The sequence below is a fragment of the Dermacentor silvarum genome, chromosome 10, assembly GCF_013339745.2.
Source record: "Dermacentor silvarum isolate Dsil-2018 chromosome 10, BIME_Dsil_1.4, whole genome shotgun sequence".
Classification (NCBI taxonomy): domain Eukaryota; kingdom Metazoa; phylum Arthropoda; class Arachnida; order Ixodida; family Ixodidae; genus Dermacentor; species Dermacentor silvarum.
In genome coordinates this window covers 23,127,901-23,148,892 of record NC_051163.1, presented here as the reverse complement: position 1 = coordinate 23,148,892, position 20,992 = coordinate 23,127,901, and the positions used below count along the sequence as shown (strand labels likewise).

The 20,992-nt window shown below is 47.8% G+C and overlaps 2 protein-coding genes across 3 annotated transcripts in view; both read right to left on the bottom strand.

Moving 5' to 3' along the window:
• Positions 1-940: 940 nt before the first annotated feature.
• LOC119430928 (solute carrier family 35 member G1-like) lies at positions 941-2,068 on the bottom strand. Its single transcript, XM_037698392.1, has one exon. The coding sequence runs from the start codon at positions 2,066-2,068 to the stop codon at positions 941-943; it is 1,128 nt and encodes a 375-aa protein (XP_037554320.1).
• The window catches only part of LOC119431187 (Down syndrome cell adhesion molecule homolog), a 43,408-nt gene continuing 24,383 nt past the window's right edge, over positions 1,968-20,992 (bottom strand). The window contains exons 5-15 of one of the 2 annotated variants that reach the window (XM_037698658.2): positions 19,844-19,991; positions 19,512-19,660; positions 17,841-17,963; positions 16,691-16,855; positions 14,916-14,986; positions 13,140-13,383; positions 12,102-12,200; positions 11,817-12,005; positions 10,289-10,444; positions 8,186-8,328; positions 1,968-2,145 (exon numbers count right to left, since the gene is read on the bottom strand). In XM_037698658.2, coding sequence (XP_037554586.1) covers positions 2,101-2,145; positions 8,186-8,328; positions 10,289-10,444; positions 11,817-12,005; positions 12,102-12,200; positions 13,140-13,383; positions 14,916-14,986; positions 16,691-16,855; positions 17,841-17,963; positions 19,512-19,660; positions 19,844-19,991 — 1,532 coding nt within the window. In that variant the 3' untranslated portion in view covers positions 1,968-2,100. Of the gene's footprint in view, positions 2,146-5,313; positions 5,520-8,185; positions 8,329-10,288; positions 10,445-11,816; positions 12,006-12,101; positions 12,201-13,139; positions 13,384-14,915; positions 14,987-16,690; positions 16,856-17,840; positions 17,964-19,511; positions 19,661-19,843; positions 19,992-20,992 lie in introns of those variants that run through there. The other variant, XM_037698657.2, reaches the window with a different exon arrangement.

Below are 20,992 nucleotides of genomic sequence, written 5' to 3'. Positions count from 1 at the left end.
CACCACCGTCAATTGAACTTACTCGCTCTTCGAAGAGGCTGGACGTGTGTGGCACTAGTGAGCTCCTGATCGACACTTTGCAATGTAGTAAACGCGGTTTAAATCATGGATCCGTGAAAGAGGTGTGACGTAATGCTAAAGCATTTATTTCGCATTTACCGCTAAATTGCCATAATCTTTCTTAAATAAAAGAAATTCGCAGTAACAACGGGTTTTTATTCATTGGTCTGCTGCCGCTTCTTCTTCTTTCTAGGGTTTTACGTGCCGAAACCAGTTCTGATTATGAGGCACGCCGTAGTGGAGGCCTCCGGATTTATTTTGACCACCTGGGGTTCTTTAAATTTAGCGGTCTGCGGCCGCTAAAGCGGCATCTGTACGATTCAGCCTCGCGTACGATTCGCCGGTGGCAAAGCCCACCAGTTCGCCTATCCTGATTGACTAAAAACGAAGGTTACGCCACCTCAAAAGCATGGTGCGACATAAAGCGGGATTGATTGGTCAGTTGTCCGTGAAGTAACCCCGATTAAAAGGCCTACTTTAATTACTAGAAACGCAGTTCATTGAAACCTTGCTGGGCGAATTGCATACAGTTCATACATATCGGCTCAATAACGGGGCAATGCACGTTGAAGGAGACTGTACAGGCGCTCGTGTAACGACTCTTTCTGACGTTTGTACAACGATGGGCCTTCACGGACAGGACCAACCCCGTCTTAAGTCGTATTGTGCTTCCAGTGTACCCAGTTAGCTGTATACGCAACTCGCCCAGCCACAAGTGTAATGACGATCGCTTCCTCTCTTCTAAGGCTTCTAGTAGGCAGCACGGCTAAATTCCACTATTGCCAATTGGTCACAGCAATGCCTCTATGGGACAAGGCAATAGAAGGACCGAGGACAGCTGAGCACAAGAGATCGAGAGCCTGGGTGTTTCATATACTTCTCAATAGGCGAGCCAATAAAACAACTTTCTAAACAGCGAGTTCTCGTGCGATTCTATCACCGTCTTCTTGGCCATCTGCAGAAAGACGCATACGGACACCAGAGTGGCGCCCGTGAAGCTGTACTTGTCCGGAATGTTGCCGAACAGTATCAGTTCCACGGCGAACATGAACACTACGTCCATGGCCGCTATGACGACGGACACGGGCCCCGCGTTCTCCGTCTGAAGCGCCTTGATGAGCACCATGTGCTCGAGAAAGCTGAGCATCGTGAACGAGACGAAGATGACGCGTCCCAGGCCGCAGCGGGGCAGCACGTACGGCTCCGTCGGCGACAGCAGGACGCACTCGACGACCCCGACGAGTCCGTACATGAACAGCGTCACCGAGTGGTGTTCGTAGCGCACCGTTCGGCTGATGAGGAACTTCACGGCGCCGAACAGCGTCGACAGGAGGGCGAAGAACAGGCCCTTGTACTTGTTCGGGTCCAGCTTGGCGTCCCGAGCAGCGGCGGCGTGCATGAAGGGCAACGGGATCTTGGCGGACATCATGAGACCCCCCATGGTGAGGATCAGTATCATGGTGTCGGTGACCCCGCAGGGCTCGTTCAGGAACACGCGCGCCAGGGCCGTGACGAAGACGGGCAGGCTGGCGAGGATGACCGCCACGTCGGACAAAGGGATGAGCTTCATGGACCAGAAGCGGAAGTAGAGGCCCGCTACGCCCGCCGTGGCTCTGAGGACGAGGTAGAGCCTGTTGGAAGGGTGGCCGAGCGGGTTCCTGCCGCTGTAGACGACGAGCGGCATGGAGAAGACGAATATGCCCGCCAGTCGCATGGCCGTCAGCTGGAGGGTCGGCACGTCGTAGAGGATTTTGATGAGCACCGAGATGACTCCCACGAGGGCGCTGTTGAGGGTCGCGTAGAACATGCCCAGGAAGAAGTTGACGTTCTTCTCGAAGAGCCGCACGGCGGACTCGGTGGGCTGGGCGCGGCGCCGCGTCACCTCGGCGTCCACGAGCTCGGTGAAGCTGGACCACGAGCTGCGCGCCTCCGGCGGTCGCCGCCTGTGGAGGGTGCGGATGGCTCGTCGCAGGCTGTGCGTCGAAGCCCGCCCCTGGCGCTCCGCCATCTTTGTTTCCGGCTTTCGCGCGCTGAGCGGCTTCACCGGACGCAGGCCGTCCTGTCGTGTCGGGACGTGGTCGCACGCTGTCCCGTCGGGACGGTAGAGAAAAGGGGAAAAAATAATAAATTACGGCAATAAACACTTTTTCGAACAGGCTATGCTACAATGCAAAGACACGGACTAATGGTCAACCCCTTCATCAGCCGCATTAACTGTTTTATGTACTCCTTTTTCCCCAGGACAATAACCGAATGGAACCAACTACCAAATGATGTTGTTTTACAGCCTTCTTTGAAGTTGTTTTTGTCTCACATTGCCCATTGATGTCTTTTGTTGCTCTTGCACTGGATGCGCATGTTACCCTGTTTGTTATTTTTCTAATTTTCTTTTTGCCTGAGTAGTCAGGTCATAAAATTGTATCCCCACCCTGCGAAAATCCTATTATGGGATTGCAGTACTTGTAAATAGATTAAAAAAAGTCAATGAATAGCTCGTTCCGCAGTGCTAATAATTACGTGCTGGAAAGAGTCAGCTAGAACATAATTGAATTTCGGTGCGGAATTCGAGGACGTATTTTTCTCGGACCTTGTGAAAGCACACGGTTTCTGCTAAATGAACATTACTTCGTCACCGCTCGACTTCAGTGCCGCAGTTGGGACTTGTGCCCTAAGGCTAATACAGTTAAAGAAGCTGTTAATTTTACTAGTTAACGTCGCAGTGCAATTTGTCGCGCAAGTGATCTCTACCTCTCTGAATAATCCCGCTGACGTAACGGAATCGCACCATCTGCCCCCCCCCCCCCTCCAAATATATATATATATATATATATATATATATATATATATATATATATATATACCAAGTAGGTAGTTTCCACTAAAAAATAAATAAATACGGTCGTCTAGATGGTTACCTCCTAAAACCTTTGATTTATTGGATCCTTTCAGCGATTGAATGAATAGCAAGAAGACAGACTAATCTTCACCCATTAGTCAGATCCATACGTACAGCTTTCTGAAGCGAACCGTCCACAGAAAAGGAAAAAAAAGTGTTCTGGTGACTCGACATGACCACGCCAAGCACTAAGTTTAGGACGGTGGGAAACCACATGAACACATGTGAAGGACGCGGGATTCCGCAGGCAAGGAAGCCACGTGGAGTAGCCGTATTTTCGTGAGCAACGCGAATGCAGGAGCAGCACACCACAGGGAAACTCGTTTTACTAACTCGCTGCAACCAAAACTGGAGGCACTCGCGATCTTTCTTCTGAGAGTATGTTGATGTCGACACGAAACTAGGCCACAGCCAGTAGAGTAATACCGGTAAGTGCTCATCTTGGTCAGTTAGTCGGCAGCTTCGCTGCACGAGAGTCTAGAATTCCTGGAGCGTCCGAATTCACGTATATATTTTCGGTCGTATAGAAAGCTGTTTGCACTGGCCAGCCGCCTTTGTTAATAAGTGATAACATGTCGGACATTCTGACTGACTGGCATCGCCGCTCTGAGTTATACTGTATATAGAGTATATATAAGAGCTTTTAATTGTGAATACGGCCCAGCAGTGAAACAAAAAATACCGTTAACATGAACATAAATAAGACAGCAAATGATACAATAATGAATTCTTTGAGCTCTCATGGGACATGTGTGTGGTTTGTGTTTTCGTACATGTATATGCTAGCGCTCAATCTTTGAAACGCAGATTCTGTATTAAAAAAAAAAAGTTCTTACGCTGCAACTGATCTTACGAACAGGTGCGATCCAATCGTGGTATTGAAACTATTAGGAACGAAGTTCGTTAGAACTCTAATGGCAGGCGCCAGCCAAGCGTGATGTTGGACATAGCAAAGGCGGCCCGACCAGTAGCAAACAGCACTTTAGAACGACAAGCACCGCGCACCAGATAGTTTGTAACCACCTCTTGTGTTAGAACGTTTATTTGTTGTTGTTAGAACGTTTATCTATCTCTTGTGATTTATCAATAATAAAAATTGAATTAAAATTGGTGTCGTGTCGGCCTAGTGTGAATGAGCCTTGAGAGAAGACTGCTGTGACGGCGTTTGTTGATTTACTTTGAACACTGAATTAAGAGACGGTTGCAGTGACGGTGTTGATTTACTATGTAACGTTAGCGTTATATCATGTTGATGTAACAGTTTGAAGCCTTATTCCTGCGTTGTCTTTTGGGACTGGCCGAAACTTTGTGAAAGATTTCTGTTCCCCGTTATTTGCAGTCACCGCCGGTTTTCAGACACCGGGCCGTGCTCGGGCCAGGGCCTGCGTGGAGCAGCCCTTCACCTGGCCGGGCCTGGGCCGGGTAGGAGACGGGGTTATGTAGGTCCCGGACCGTAAGAAAGTAGGCCCGTGAAGGACTCTAAAGGCTGCAGGACCTTATGGCTAGGGGAGTTCACTGACATGTCCCCAATGGAAACACGATCGGATATATGTAGATTACAAGTCGGGCTACAAACAACTCTAACATCTCGTCCAAAAACCCACTTACGGAAACGGCCGGCGTCGAGCTCCTAGCTTCTTCTTCTTCTTTCTTCACACATCGGTCATATCTCCAGTGTAAATGTTTCGCGCTCTCATAATTTCTTTTTTTTAATGAATATTGTCGTGGACTATGCATCAAACTGTGTCCTTGCCGTATGAGTAATATGCACAGCTTACAAAAGTGTATACAAGAACTTGACGCGGAATTGGTCAATAGAGACACTGCGTTTTCTTTCGTCGGCACTAATAAAAACTTGGGAGACTGCTTTGCACGCTTCCCGGCAACTGCAGCTTATGCAACCGTAATCTTTATCGGGAAATGCTTGCGCCGGACGCTATGCACGAAGGCGAGCTTACTAGTTGGTTCTTCCCCGCCCCCCCCCCCCCCCCCCCCTCATGGGCTGCATAGGTAATCGTAGCAGAAGCAGACAGAGGGCAGCAAAAAAGCATGGGTTACTTTCCAAGGGGAGCGCTGGAGTCGATAGTTCATGTTAAATGTAATCTTTGTGGTATTAGTGTTATCGGGTGCGATTTAATTCGGTGTGTTGAACATCGAGTTTTAAGGCGTTTCTCGCATCTTCAGCCTCACTACAGCGGCAGAACTAATACGTACCTAATTTTGAATTTTTTGAATTTCTATGTGACCTTACTTTATCGTCTATCTTTTGCGTGTTTCCCGGCTTCGCCCTTATTCTCAGGTACGAATAAAAGGGCTCATAGTATGCTTCCAGCAATGAGCCGATCACCAACCCGTAATTGATGCACGCGGTTTCTTTTATTCATCTTGAGATCATTCACAACTATCTGTACAGTGACGAGGACAGCGTCTCCCGTGCGAAGTCGCAAGGCACATTTGGGGACATCTCTCTTCTTCCGTCTTTGGCGGTGTGCTCGTGACGTCACAGCGGACGTCAGGACCGTGAACTCGGGTGATACACGTTCGTGTAGGCGTGAGGCGAAGCCTGCGAAAGCAGAGTGCGGAGTTGCGGTTAGCTTAAGCGGAGCAAGTCGTATAAGGGCAACGTTAGCGGTATCACATTCGCGGCTTTCAATTAACTCGAAGGAGTTATGTGACTGACTCCATCGAAATTACTGGGCTCTTCGATTTGTCTGCACCGTCTGCACTATAGTTCAATCACTGCAGTAACTTCGTCCTCGACTTGACTTTCGTGCAGAAGCCGCATCAGCAGGAGTTCTCGCTATACTTTGGAAATGCAGACGTCGTGCGAGCTATAGCTCTTGGTAGCAGACGACGTGGCACAGCGACAGTTGTTTCTTGGTGCGCGGACGTAAATATGTCTCGATTCGTTTACTTCAGTCTCTTCACAGCTGGCTTAAGAAGACGAGGTACAAGTTCTGTGCCTGGTTCGTTGTCAAGACACATTGGTAAAGGCGTGTAACGAGCTAAATTGTTTCCGTTCGAATCTTTCTATAGAGGGGGCGCAGTTTGGGAGATGAAAAGAAAAAGCGTGCACGGCCACCATTTTGTTACCACCGCGTAAGCACTACAACGATAGAGGTCATCGCAATAAAATGAAAAGAAAGTGTCATCTCCGTTCCTACGTGTGCATTTGCCGAGAAGGCTTAACAGCCCTCTGTCGTCTGCTTCGCTGCGTTTGCCACGTGGCGCGCAGGTGACGGGCTGCACTCGCGTGACACGAACTCATGCGACAATGCACACTGTGATCCCGTGAAATGGCTGAGAAAGTTCCGCCAAATTGAAGAGACCTTATGTGCCATGCGGAACAAGAGCAACAGCAGAACAAGCCAACATTCACCACTTAGTGTTAATTTTACTTATTGTTCTGCTTTTCTGTTCCGCGTTTGGGCAAATTTGAAACCGTCGCACGTGGAAGCTACGCTGACTCGTTATTTGTTCGGCATCTCTGCAGACGGCTCTGAAATTTTCACATTTCATGAAGACACATATAAGTATTCAGAAAAAAAAAAAACGAGTCAGCGCCCCCTTGTGTGTCGCCTTCTTACTTGTATATGGCAACATATATTTGCCCTCTGTGTGCGTGCGCGTGAGTGTTCGTGTGGGTGGGTGTGCGTGCGCGTTCGCATGTGCGTACGTGCGTGCGTGTGTTTGTACGTGTGCGCGCGTGTGTGTGTTTTCTGTTTTCCCGCCGTAGAGAACAAATTTGCCTTGCCCAGCAGCAGCAGGAACCCCCCCGTCGCGAGTACTTAAGATTTAGTAACAAGTTCTTACTCGTAATCACAGCAACAACACTGTGTTGCACGCTATTCTAGTACATGCTGAACACTGTCAACTTCCATCCTTTTATCGAATATTGACACGGTGGCGTTTTGAGCCAATCACAGAGGCGGTAGCGGCTCTGCGAGCCAATCAGAATCGACAAGATGGCGAAGAATGTGGCAAAATTTGATACTGTCCAGAATAGAACCCCGTTGTCGATTCGTCAAGGTGTGTCCTGTACTCCCGACTCTCCAAGAAAGGCGCAAATCCGAAAATTCCACTTCCCGGCATGACCATGCATGCATATAATACTTCATCGCACAAGTCGTTTGCAGCACTGTGGAAGCTGCAGGACTCCTTAGCCAATCGGAAGGCAGAATGCCCTTCGAAATGTGTTCATCCGCGCCGCGTCGCCTGCTCAGCGCGCCACGGTGTAACTCGCTGTATATGACGTGCATGTGCAGAGGCCCTAACATGTCACGTATCGCTGTAACATATCAGGTACGAAGCGGAAAAAAAAGAAAAAAGAGAAAGAAAAAGAAAAGAACTCCATAATTCCGCCAATACTCAGACAGTTACACCCAGAACTATATTCAGCTGCGCAAGGATATTACCCGTGTGCGCCTCGTACCTTCGGCAGTGCTTCAAACGACTTGTGAGATGGAATACAGATAAGTTTCAAGGTAGCGCCATTTCCCGTTTGCCGCTCCCCTCCTGATCATGATCCTCTCCTACGCGGAGCGCCCAATAGCTTCCCCTAAGGTTTAGATCCTTCCAACATGCGCCTAAAACAAATAGCTTTTAGTTTATGTTGCACTACATTTATTATCAATGCTCGTTTTTAAGCTGAAGAAGTATAGTTGTGGTCAAGGCGAAGAAACACCGATCGCTTCTGTGTTTATTTTCTTTCGACGAATTTCCGTCGAACTCTGGACTACATTTTGCAGCTGTATTCAGTGCAGTAAACCTTATTAACGCGCATGCCGGCGTACACCATGCTACGCGAAAAAAAAAAAAAACAAGTTTACAACCTTTTTCCATGCCACGTGACCGCGCTAAGCCAATCACGCACAGGCAATGGCTGGATAGCGCGAGGATGATGAGGGCCTGCGGCTAGATGAAAGAACGGCGCTACGTCGGAACTTTTCGACTTGGCTGTGGCGACCGTTATGCTATGGGAGACACAAGACTCGTGCGCTCGTTGTCTGGACAAGCGCATGCCTGAATACGTACTGTTGGGAAATTCCTTCTGCCAAGGAAAAGAATTTTTTTCTCAAGACTTACTATCACTCCTTACGACTGATCCGAAGAAGTTCTGGAAAGTAATAAGTCCTGATTGCGACAGTATAACTGCATTTTCTTGCATGATGAAAGTAACACGTACTCCTATCCCTGACACTGGTTGTCCACATAGCGTTGGATACTCACAGTGCGTTGCGGGTCGGCGTTGTCCCAGGGCATGTCGTAGTTGTCGTCGAACACCCTGGGGTCGTGCACCCAGCGTGGGCTGTACGCTCCGGACAGGGACGGTCTGCAACGAAGACTCGCCGCGGCAGCCTTGTTGCGCCGCTCTGCGAACGAAGATGCAGTGGCATTTATTCGGGGCGTCGTCGGACAGGTCTCGCAAAACTCGTGAGAAACTGCGTGATCTTCGTCCCCCGTACCGACTGAAGGTGGGAGGAAATAAGCACGTGGCAAAGAAGAAAATTGGTGTTGGCATATCCTGTATACTGAAGGCAGTCTAACAAACAGGTATACATTCGGGTCATTGTGCGTTGTCAGTCAAAAGTGACACTGTGGATGCGTATTTATTTCATAAATTTTAGAAGAATATTTAGAGTTTATCATTGGTTTGTTAGAGAATATAAAACTGCTCCTAGCACAGCTCTCTTCAGTGGCAATCACCAACTTGGAGTGTTCGAATACCGTGCTAGAAGCATTTCGTTTCAGCCTTTTAAAGAAGCGGTGAAATAAACGTGGCGTTGTAGACAGTGCAAAGTCTAATAAAAATTACGAAGGCCTTTCATTGTTTTTTTTTTTCATTTTTATTATTGTTGCTTTTCTATACCGCCAGACACGCAAAGTAAACCACACCGAGAGAGATAGCGCCTGTTTTGCATATCACAGCATCACTCTTCGCCACGTCGCCATTTCCGGCAATCTCAGTGTAGAAGGTATCCAATGAAACCTCAGTGTGAAGCCTTTGTCGTTGAGGTCTCTCACGAGCCATATAACGACTTGCGTGTGAACTTGCTGGCCGGTAAACCGCGACATAGTTCTGATGACACAGTTACCAAAGCATGATTGATGCCCTTCCATACGCAGTACTCTCACACACCCTTAAAGCCAAACTCTTGAAGAGCAATCAAGTCACGAAAGCGGAAGTTCGTCACCACTTTCCGTCGCTTTGGATTCCGCCACCTGCGCCCTGCGTAACCAGACGGTTTCGTAAAGAGGAAGACTCGCTCTGCATCGATATTTAGGACGGGGCGCACCGGTTCTCCTCTCTGTACTTCATGCAGTGAGAAGTGACAACATCGAACTCTTTCTCTGGTTGGGCCCATGCTGCCGTAATGAATGGGACGCTCATCTTGATAACTTCAGAGGAAAGGCCTTCCACGTGCGTGCCTGCCACACCTTGTGTTTCCAGAAGGGTCCGCCTATAGTCCTCTATGAAGGTTCACGTCTTTTTACGTTTCTATAAGAACCACTTGTTTTCTTGTGGGGGCGTGACGATTATACGGTAGAAACATTGCAAGAGACGCTCAGGCTGAGCAATCGCCGGCCTCGTTCGCCAGGCCAACCCCCCACCCCACCTGTATAGATACAACACCGCCATGTTTATAATACAATAACGCCACCACTACGACGACGACGACCAGTCCGAGACTGACAAATATGATCCGACGGTGCCACCTTGAGTCAAGGTTGCTTCAAGGTTTGGAAACTGCTCTACGCGCCGTGTCTTTAATGAAGCGGTTCTGTCTAGTAAACTTCGCTTGCGTCCTGTTGGCTTTGTTGCATGCTTTGTTGCATTACAGTGAAGCAAGCTTCGGGGAATGTGTATGTTGGATGTCGAGTGGTAGCTTTTCCCGCTGATCTTTGAACTGTGAAACGACGGGGTGAGGTTACGGGCGCGGAAACGGTTTCGAGCGATGACTCAAAAGGCGGCGACAGCAGCAGGTTAAAGTAATGGCGCTACCCTGCAAAGCAACCGAAGGTGTGTCGATTCTGGGGCTTTAGCCACGAGAAAAGCAGGGACCGAAGCCAATGTCGCAAGCTGCGGAGGGTGTTTTACTGACTCGCAGGTGTTCAAAGAAATACTGTCGTCCGAAAGACAGTCAAACGCGCGAAAATATAGAGCAGAGCGAAGAGATTAAAATTTCACTCGCTGCGCTGGTAGGAACCACGACAGGCCCGTCAGTAGTTCACGCACGCTCGCAAGCACACGCATTGAAGCACGCAAACACACCAAGAAACCGCTTGAAGCGGCGCACATGAATGATCTGCAAGGGACACGAACCACCTTACCTTGAGCGATGATGGCCCTCTTGACGCATGCCCATGAAATGACGGCCGACAGGGTGACCAGAGTGACGCAGGCGATGATGACGATGAAAAAGTAGCTACGCATGTAGAATGGACTCTCGGGTTGTTGAAGGTTTCCCGACAGGAGGCGATTCGTAACTAGCCGAATACGGAAAAAAATAAACAGCATCAGAAGGAGTTGTGACAATTCTAAAGGAACGGCGAAATAAGAGTGCTGCAAAAAGCTGAGACTTGTTATTTCAAGTCTAGAAGCTCGAGGGAGTTGATATTGCACTCCAACCTCGTTATAACGTAACTGGTTTCGACGAACTAATAGATATAAGGTTATAACGATATAACGATCCATTAGTTCGCCTAACCCGTTTCGTTATAACGAGGTTTGCATGAACTAAAAGCTCCCCCGCACTTCTAGGCTTGAAGCAACGAACCAATAGATATAACGAATTGACATTCATTAGTCGACCGAGGTAACTTGCGCTAGAAATTGAGAGACGTGCGAACTCGTTAGTTGGGCGAACAGCGATCGAGCGTGTTCTCTCACGGTGTGAAAATGACGCGACTGTGCGCTGCTCCGCGTTATACCAAAGTTATGCAGCTGATCGTAGATGGTGAGCGAAGGGTGTTGGTTTGGGTGAGTTTGGTATAACGTGAGTTATACGTGAATTCAATGCAGTGTCATCTATATTCGTTCGCGCTCGTCGCGTTTCTCGCTGCATCATGAGGTTACTTGGTGTGTGCGAATAGTAATTTTTTGAGAACGAATCGAACACACGTCGAATAGTGTCAGAAGTGAGTAGAATCGAATACTTTTCTAATGGTTTCAGAATAATGAACAGTCGTTTTCGCAATCAATATAAAACGATGTTCACATGCTATTATTAATGAAATTGCCAAGGTTATGTCATTACATTGCGAGTTATGACGCGTTGTTTACGAAACTCACAAATGGAGCACTATAAACAAGTAAGTAGTTTGTTCGTATACAGAAGACTCCTCGGAGAGTGCGGACGACCACTGTATAGCCGCTTAAGCCTGCCTCCCTGAACCATGTAGCCTGCTCCACTATGTAAGTTCTCATGTTCTATGCCTGTGATATACCCGCAGTGGGAAATTTATCCTACGTCTTCGCTAATGTAACATTTGATTGTGCGCAATTAACGTTTCGAATTATTCGAGAACTATTCGAAAAATATTCGTTCTGCGAATATTGATTATTCGATTCGAAGACCAAATTGAACAGGGCACTATCCGATTCGTCATTATAAATTTGCTAATACAGTCAAACGTCGATATGACGAACCTCGATTTAACGAAATTTGCGATGTAACGAACTATCTTTTATTTCCCGATCTTAGTTCCATTGAATGACCGAAACCTCGAATTAACGAAATTCGCGATATAACGAAGTTTTTCGCTGCAAGTACAACTTCGTTATATCGAGGTTTCGACTATTCGCACTCTCCAAGAAGTTACGTATACGACGCACACACATACTACATCTGCCGCTCACATTTGAGCCTCGTGGACTCGGTGATTGGGTTAGAGAAGGCGCCGCGTCCGTAGCGGTTGTACGCGGCCAGCCTGAAGCTGTACTTGACGCTGCTCTCCAGGTTGGAGACAGTGGCGACGTCTGTCGTCGACGGGAAGTGCTGCAACGACACCTCGTCCGTGTAGTCGCGCCTCGTCTCCAGCACGTACTCTGCGAGCAAGAGGAGCAGGGCGCAGCTGTGCAGCTTAAGCCTCACCAAAGGCCTTACGCCGCAAAAGGCATTAGAAAATATCTCAAAGCACTTACGTAGAACAGTGGCGTTGTGCACTTTTGGTATCTTCCAGCTCAGAGTGACCATGGACTCCTCCGTTTTGACTAGATAAAGGGTTGGAGCCGGAGGCGGATCTGCGATCGAGACAGGGACGCTCAACGCTTTTGTAAAGCTTTTGCTGCTCTTGAGCATTATACATCGTCGTCGTCATCGTAATCACCATTATTATGATTTATATTCACTGCAGAACGAAGGCCCCTTCCAGCAATCTCCAATTCCCTCCGTCTTGCGTCAGCTGAGCCCGTTAACCTTATGCCTGCAAATTTTCTAATTGCATCACACAACCTAATTCTCTGCTGTCCTTGATTGAGTTTCCCTTCCCTCGGCGCCCATTCTGTAAATACAAGCAAGTCATTGGTTATCTGCTCTGCGCATTACAGCGGCCTGCCTGACTTCCATTTATGGCATCATGGAACCACCAACTGATGAACATCATCATGTTCCATCGAATTCCATGATGAGGTTGCATGATGATTCCAATCTTGATGTTCCACAGGAGATAGTTGGTGGAACGTCACGATGTTCTGCAAACTGATGAACATCACGATTTTCCACCAGATTCCATGACTATGTTCCATATGATGGTTCCTATGATATTCAGATTCCGTTATGTTCCATCAGACGAAAGTCCAACCGGGCTCAGTCCTGGTTAACCTACCTGCCTTTCATTTGTCCCCCCGCCCCTCTCTTCTCTCTCTCTCTCTCCATCATCTGATGTTCCATAAGATGTTCCACCAACTAGGCCCCCTCGCAGTACTAATGGCAAGCATTCCGAGTTCAGCGGACTCTCGCACATTTTTCATGTTTGTCTCGCCTCGTTGCTGTAACCCGTCCGCTTTTACGCTACAAAGCAACGTCTAGCCACAAAGCCCTCACCCCTTCATTTGTCAATCTGTGTCAGGAGAACCAAGCAAGCCACCGTACCATACATGTAATCTGGCGGCAACTCCCGTCCCACGCCAAGTGAATAGAGTAAGTTTTTGCCGAGGACCTTGGCAAATAATAACACTTGCCTCCTAAGAGTGTGGTACATCGCAGCTCCCTGGTGGCCGGACCGGACCCGGCCGAGTTGAACGCTCTGACCACGAAGCTGTACACGGTGGCGGACGCCAAGCGGGTGAACACGCGATGCAGCACTTCGTCGCCGGCGCTGCCGAAGGGCACCATCTCGTACACGTACGGGGTGCCGTGGTCGGCCTGCTTCAAGCCGACGTAGAAGCCCTTGGCCGCGCCGTTCCATTGGTCATCCGGCGGGGACTGCAGAAGACAGTGTGCCCTCCATGATGTACAGTCGAACCCGAACATAACGAACCCGGATAAAGCGAATTGTTCTCTATATCGAACACGCGAAACTTATTGACCGGTACTCGCGTAAAATAACTCCTTCATGACGAACCCGGCACTGGATATATCCAACTACAGTATTTAAACTCAAGGTGTCCACTGAAAGGTGGGGAGTGGCGTCGCCCGAATCTTCAGGACGCATATCCGTATGTACCGAACGCACCACAGAAGTTTAGGTTCGCTATAGGCGAGTAATACGGGATATCGAATTACCTGATATACTAAACTAATTTTTAGCGCATTGGCCTGTTCGTTATAATGCTGTTCGATTGTATACGTAGGCTTACGCGTTAAATTAAACGCCGCATCCAGATATTTCCACAAAATTGATAATGGGTTAAAGTGCTTACTGCAGGCACTTCTTAAGTGATGACCGGCAGTTTATACCGTTATCCTTGGCATCAAAAGGGTATACAATCATTGCATTTAATAAGTGCATTCTACCGGCACTAGCACGCGGGGCAGAAACTTAGACTTCAAAAAATAGGCTGATAACCACGTAACGAACGATGGAACAAAAAAGTTCTAGGTGTACCATTAAGAAACAGGAAGACCGCGGTCTGGGTCAGATAGCAAACGGGGATTGAAGTTGAGGTTAAGGGGAATAAATGGCGTTGGGCAGGACATGTGATATAATGCGTAGGGCAGATAATCGGTGGTGTTATATAGTTGCAGAATGGGTGTCAAGGGAAGGAAAACGCGGTTGAGAACAGCCGTAGATAACGTGGTGTGATAAAATGAGAAAAGTTGCAGGCATAAGGTGGAGTCAACTGGCACAAGATAAGGATAACTATAGATCACTGGGAGAGACTTTCGTTATGGAGTGGGTGTAAATTAATATGACGATGACAATACGTCATATCACTTCTCGCCATTCAAACTGGCCATTCAGCGAGGCGTGCGTTATGGGTAACCTGTAACAGCGCGACTCACCGGGAAAATGTAAGTAATAGACACGCCATACTAATGGGCATCCATAATGCAGACGCTGTGGCCTTTACGGCACTAATTAACACCCATATCTTATGAAACTGCCGCCCACACTATACGTCGCTCAAGGTTTTCCTGCCGAGAACACATTGCCATCTTCTCCCCACCTCCCTCAGAAGGTAAATCACTGGCCTTCCCTTTTTGTATAGTTCCTGAAAAACCTGCGGTATCCCATAGGGCCGTCCTGGAGCCAGAGCTTGGTGTTATACAAACATGTTTATTCTCTCCCCGCAGGACAAACGCTGTTTGTCATGAGGTGTGTGTGTGCTGGTTTCGGTGTCCTGTTTGAGTTGCGCTGTTTCAGGCTACTTTGAAGATGAACCAACCAGCCTTTGCCAAGAATACGGTGCGTGACGCCTATAGGACAACGTCTTCTGGACAGAGGTTGCAAAGTCAAGAGCGCAAGGGCTTGCCGACAGGCCGTAAAGTTGAGTGATGTGAACCAGCCAGCTTACCTTCCACGAAAGTTCGATACTAGATGCATTGACGGGCTCGCAGTCGACGTCAGTGGGAGAAGCTTCCGGGGCTAAAGAAAAAAGGAAAAAGGCAAGAACATTGAAAATGCAATACCATAAAAGTTTGCGTCACTTCGAAGCCCTTATGTATATAAGGTGCTATATCCATCGCAAGGACCTGGCGAACGAATAGACCAATCAAGGCAGAGCGATGGCTATAAACTATAACGTTTATTTAATTTTATATACCATAGGCTGTATTCAGTGGTATACATTCTGTTCACTATACCGATGTTTCTTACTTTCTTTTTTAACTGCACCAATTTTTTTTAATTGCCCGTGGCAGACAGCACAATTATAATCCTTTGAACTAAGTTACTCGATGAGACGGCCACTACTTCTACGAGAAGTCAAAATGCTAAATTGAATAACTAACATATTTACACTAATTATATTTTAAGTACTTACTTCACGTCACGTATGTCAATTTACGAATTGTATCCGGTGAGCTCGCAAGGCGGATCCTCAGGACTACGCCAGTTTCGAGATATTAATTTTCAATATGTCCGTCGAAATGCATATGCGTTGCAGTTACTTTTGTGCTTCAATGCAGCCGATACTATGCCTTGCATACTCACTAGCTGAAATTCGTAGTATAAAATATGTGCCGTAATGTAATTAATTAAGAAGTTAATTATAGTGATTATGTTAATTATCCAATTAATAATTTTGATTTTTCGCAGTAGTAATGACTGCCTCATTGTGTAATTTAGACCAAGGGTTAGAATTGTGCTATCTTCCACAGGCAATTTTTAAATTTTGGTGCAGCTATGAAAAAACAAAAACCCTGTATTATCGTATAGGCCGTAATCGGACAAGGAACGAATGACTTCAGAGAGGAAACACCTGACGCACCGAACCTTACAGCATACATTACACGTGCCTAAGAGAGAAATCCAAGTTGCTTTTTTGACAGTCAAACGGATTCCACACTGACACAGACATCAACAAGGCCGTTTGTTTGGCCATCCCGTTTCATTGACGCACAGCATTTGTAAACCGCACATGTCCATAGACAGTGTGTGCTTTTAATTAACTATAATTTTGGGGGCTCTGAATAGACCAAACGAAAAATATATAGGGAGGAAGACATATAAATCTGTAAGGTGTCTATAGATTATCTACGCGCTGCCTAAATCTGTCTATAGACGCTTTTCATCGGGGAGAGCGAGAACCTCCTCTCACGACTATGAAGTGGAATAGCTTTTGTAACGTTTTAGAGCGAGAGGTTTAAGGGCCCCGTTACGCAGAAAGCACGGCCTCGCCGGCGTTGACCGTGAGCGAAAACTGTCTACCATTCACAGCATGTGCACGCCGCGTGCGCCGCTTAGTTCCTTGCAGCACCACCAGATGGCGCTCGCCTCCGCGCATCCGCGGCAGAGCCAGCGCCGGCCGTGCGGGATAAAGGACAAAAAAAAAGAACCAGAAAACTCGCCTTCGTGCATAGCGTTTCGCCGCAAGCGTTTCCCAGTGAAGATTACGGTTGCATAAGCTGCATTTGCCGGCAAGCGTGAGAAGCAGTCAGGGACCCTTTAATGCTATCGCGTTCTACTCTTAAAGGCGAAGCTTAAGCGTCTGCGATTTTTTTTTTATGCGGGGTTCCACGCGCAATTATCACAGCCCAGAGGGCATTGTGGCGACTCCCAGGGCGTTCTCGTAGAAAAGGTCTACACGGGAGTCTATATAGACTGGTGGAAGCAAGAAAGTGCGTGCACCTTCTTCGGCCGTGTTGAAGATGACGGCGTTCGACTGCGGGCTCTGTCCCACGGCGTTCTCAGCCACCACGAACGCCTTGTACTGGGATCCGGGCCGCAGGTTCATCAGCAGCGCCGAGTGGAACGCGCCGGGCACCGTGTGCTCGAACAGGACCTTGTCCACGCCTGCAGGTACGCACAACGGCGCATGCGCGCGCTTACAACTTGCTGGAAGATATCGCATCACGACCGAATTCAAAAACGACGTTTAAGGGGAGTATTACGTCAATCTTGTGCTTAAAAAGCCAGTATGGCGAGACGGACTTGTCGGTATAGCTCATACCCGCCGCGTGCTGGCTTATCGTCTATGGTGTTGTGCTGCTAAGCTCGAGGTCGCGGGCTCTATTCACGGCCGAGGAGGTCGCATATCGATGGAAACGAAATGAAAAAAAAAAATCAGAAAGGACGCCCAAGTGCTTACATTTAGGAGCACATTAAAGAACCCCAGGTGGTAAAAATTAATCCGGCGTCCCGCACTACGGCGTGCCTCGTGATCCTATCGTTACTTTGGCACGTAAAACCCCGCAATTTGTTTTCTTTATGATAAAGCCTCAAATGACTTATTGAGAGAAAAAGCTGGCGTCTGTAGCTGCGAAACGGCACTTAAATTCCCATTGGCTGCGACGCTACGTCACGAGCGCGCCTCGACGGAGCAGAGCGGGCGAAAGGGAACACCCGCTGCCACGCTAGCGCGCCAGGTGTTGCGTGAGGGGAGAGGGCATCACCGCGTCGGTGACATGCGGCGTTGGCACCTCAAGCCGCTGCTGCATGCTGGCTCGGGCAGCACGTACCGCTAGTGGTACATTACTCGCGGCGCAAAACTCGAAGGACTGTTCAGCGGTGTTCATTTGGACATCAACGCTTTCGCATTCACAAATCATTGAAAGTGCTTAGATGTCCTCGCTTTTTTTTTTCTTTTTTTTTTACAACTGTATTGTCCATGACTAGAAGTAAAGGCGAACTATTAATATTTTCCTTGATGTAGAACTGTGCTTGGACATCACAGAGTTATAACGGTTGTTTACAGTAGAAGGCGGAAGTAGGGGTTCGAGTGCGCGGCTTGGTCTACCGGTAAGTATATTTATAGCTTAAACCGCGGTTCTCAGCTCACCTGTGAGCTTCCAGTGACGCACGACATAGCGCGTCACGTTGCTACTGGAATGCGACCACTCGATGTGTGCAAACCGGGTGCCGATTTCAGTGGTCTTCAAACTGTGCGGCGTGGGTGGTGGAACTGCGGGGTGAAAAAAAAAGAAAAGAAAAGAAAGTTGACGGCACCGCTAGCTTTTCGACTTCTCATGACTGGATATTGCAACTCGTGTCGGTGACTGGTCTATGAGGGAGATGCCATATATTTGAGGGCACTGGACTGATTTTGACCACCTGCATATGTTCTAGGCACGGCGGTGATTTCATTTAATTTTTTTAATATTTATAGAAATTTGAAATTAAAGTAGGCGTCCAAATACCGAGCCCCGCGTGCTTGATATTATCGTGACAACATATAACGGAACAAGGCTAGGCAGAGACGTTTCTCATCAAAATATGAAAAAGAAAGGGTCAACCAAGTGTCGATGCTAAAGAAGACAAGGTTGCCGTACATGGTGTTTCAAATGATTCGATGATTAAGTGTTGATTGTAGCTCTCTTTCTGTCTCTTTGTCATGTTCATTATTAACGTAATTCGTATATTATTCGTATCGTATTTCACGCGCAAACACGTCGGCCTTGTCTTCTTTAGTGTCGACACTTGGTTGATCCTTTCTTTTACTGACCAAGAGTCCATGTGAGCCGATTACGGAGTTTCCGGAGTCTACGGTTAATGTTCGACGACACTTGCGGTAATTATGCCTGTACCATTAATTTTACCTACTCGCGACTAATTCTTGCTTCTTGTGGACACCGCCGAAGCCACCTTCCAGACACCATCACCTCGCGCGAACCATGCTCAGTCCAAGCGAACTCGCTCCAATTCCCAAAAGTGTGCCGTGCGGTGGCTTTGCCTCAACATGTCTTTGTATACAGTGGTGCACCCTTTACAGGAGCATAGTGCAATGTGGTTATTTTTTTAATGTAACGACGCTAATTAACGCCTGTACCATTAATTTTACCTACTCAGCGACTAATTTTAGCTTATTGTTGCGTTGAGCTAGACCAATGTTTCGATACCTCTTGCGACTCGCTACTACGCTCTAGAGGCGCGAAAGGGTCTATTTATTCTGGAAGTGGTTACAAGATACCCAGATTCCAGATACGCCTAACTCGTGGTAAGTCAGCTTGTCACCTTAGTCTTCGACAGTCTTCGACTTAGACAGTCACCTTGTCTTCAGTATTATTAAGCAAGAGTACTGCGCGCCTCTCCTCAGGCTGCGCTCGCACAAAACGAGCCAGTGTATCATAACGTCATGACGTATCCACCTGCTGTGCACCGAATTTTAAACTGGTTCGTAAACTGGTTCGGTGATCGGGCCTTTTCGGCGTGCGGGCCTACAAATACGGTTGATTCTGGTAATAAACACTCAGTTGAAAGTTAGCGCTCGTCCTGTTGTATCGTTCTTGTCAGTGACTTCTAGCGCTATGGCCCCCTCTGACGTAAAAATAAGTATTACGGTAAGTTATTTAGGGCGCTCTGACGGCGTGTCAGCATTTTTTCAGGGAATAAGGGTTTGGAGGACTTGGATGTTAATTTAACGGAGCGAAATTGTCAAGTAGAAAATGCCATGTCAGTTCCCATTAAAAAAATGACATCACGGTAATCTAGCGCAAGAATAAGGCCATCGTACAGAGCACGTTGACGGCGAACTCGGCCCGGTCCGTGCCGTGCTCGTTGGCTGCCGTGCAGGTGTACGAGGCGGCTGCCAGGCCATCCACCTCCTTGAGCACCAGCGTCGACGCCACCCACTCCTCAGACGGCACCTGATACAGCTCGCGCCTGCGAATAGTATATTTATTCTATTTAGATTTCGCCGAAAAAATTACAAATACAAACTCAAAACCTTCAATACGATAGGCTGTGTGTATGTAAACAAATGCAAATAGAGTGATCGCAAAATAAACGTGGGGAAGTACTATTCGCATTCTTTCAAAGCCGGCTAGACATATATACTGTGCATACCCGGCCATTTCGACGAGGGGGTCGCTCTTGCCGTTCCTCGTCCAGGTGACCGTGATTGGCTGGTCGCCCGTAACGTTGCACACCAGAGTGGCCGTCTCACCTCGGCGAACGGTGACAACTTTCGCGTTCACGTTGATCGTGGGCGGCGCTGCATGAAATAGAATGTGCCAGCACCTCACTACCGGTAACCTTAATACATCGGTGCTGGGAAGGTATATATAGGTATACGCGCGTGCCTTTTACGTACTATAGCTGATATTGCTAATGCAAGCTAATGATAATGCATTAGCTGTAACAATTGTGTTACTGCTCTCATACGCGCATGCCTACAGCTGATACAATGACACACACGACGCGGAGGTGGGATTACTTGACCAGCACATACGACTGTATGTCAAGAAAGGAAGGGGTTCAACCGCCGGGGTCCGAACAAGGGATGTCACTGGAGCCAACGTTTCGACTAAGCATTTGTTCGGTGCAGCTTCGTAGGACTTGTCCTCGTCAGGAGTTGCTGCCCTGACGAAGACAAGTCCCGTTGTCGCAACGCTGGCTCCAGCGACATCCCTTGTTCGACAACTGCTAATCTGTTCAATCCTACATCTTCCTGTGAAATTTTGTCGTGTTTGTATCTCCGCACTTAAAGGTAACATGTCGGCACATTTATGAACGTTTTGATACGTGGAACTCCGAATGCATTTCGCCGCGTCTTTGGTGACGGATGTCTCCGTAATGGCGCAAGTCTCAGGATAAGTAAACATGTTTCTATAGCATAAGTAGCGTATAAAGCAAAAACCACATAAAGCGCAAGTAGACATGTTTTGAACACCCTACGTGATTCATCTTTCTTTCCTGTCCTGTCGTCTGCGCTGTTTGCCATGCTATTGAAACCAATCGCTGCCAAAAACACGTCTATATACTTAGCAGATATCCTGAGATTTGTACCCACTCCGGAAGCGTCTGTCCATAAACTTGCGGCTTTCGTTTGCACTGGGCGTCATACTATTAACAAACTAGCTCATTTTTTTTTACTCTCGTGCTGGCTTCAATGTTGCAATTGAAGCATATATGTGCGTTAAGTTACTTAGAAGTTCGTAGAGGTCGCACCAGAGACGTCTATACTCAAAGTCCTCCTTGTTAGCAGTCTTTGGA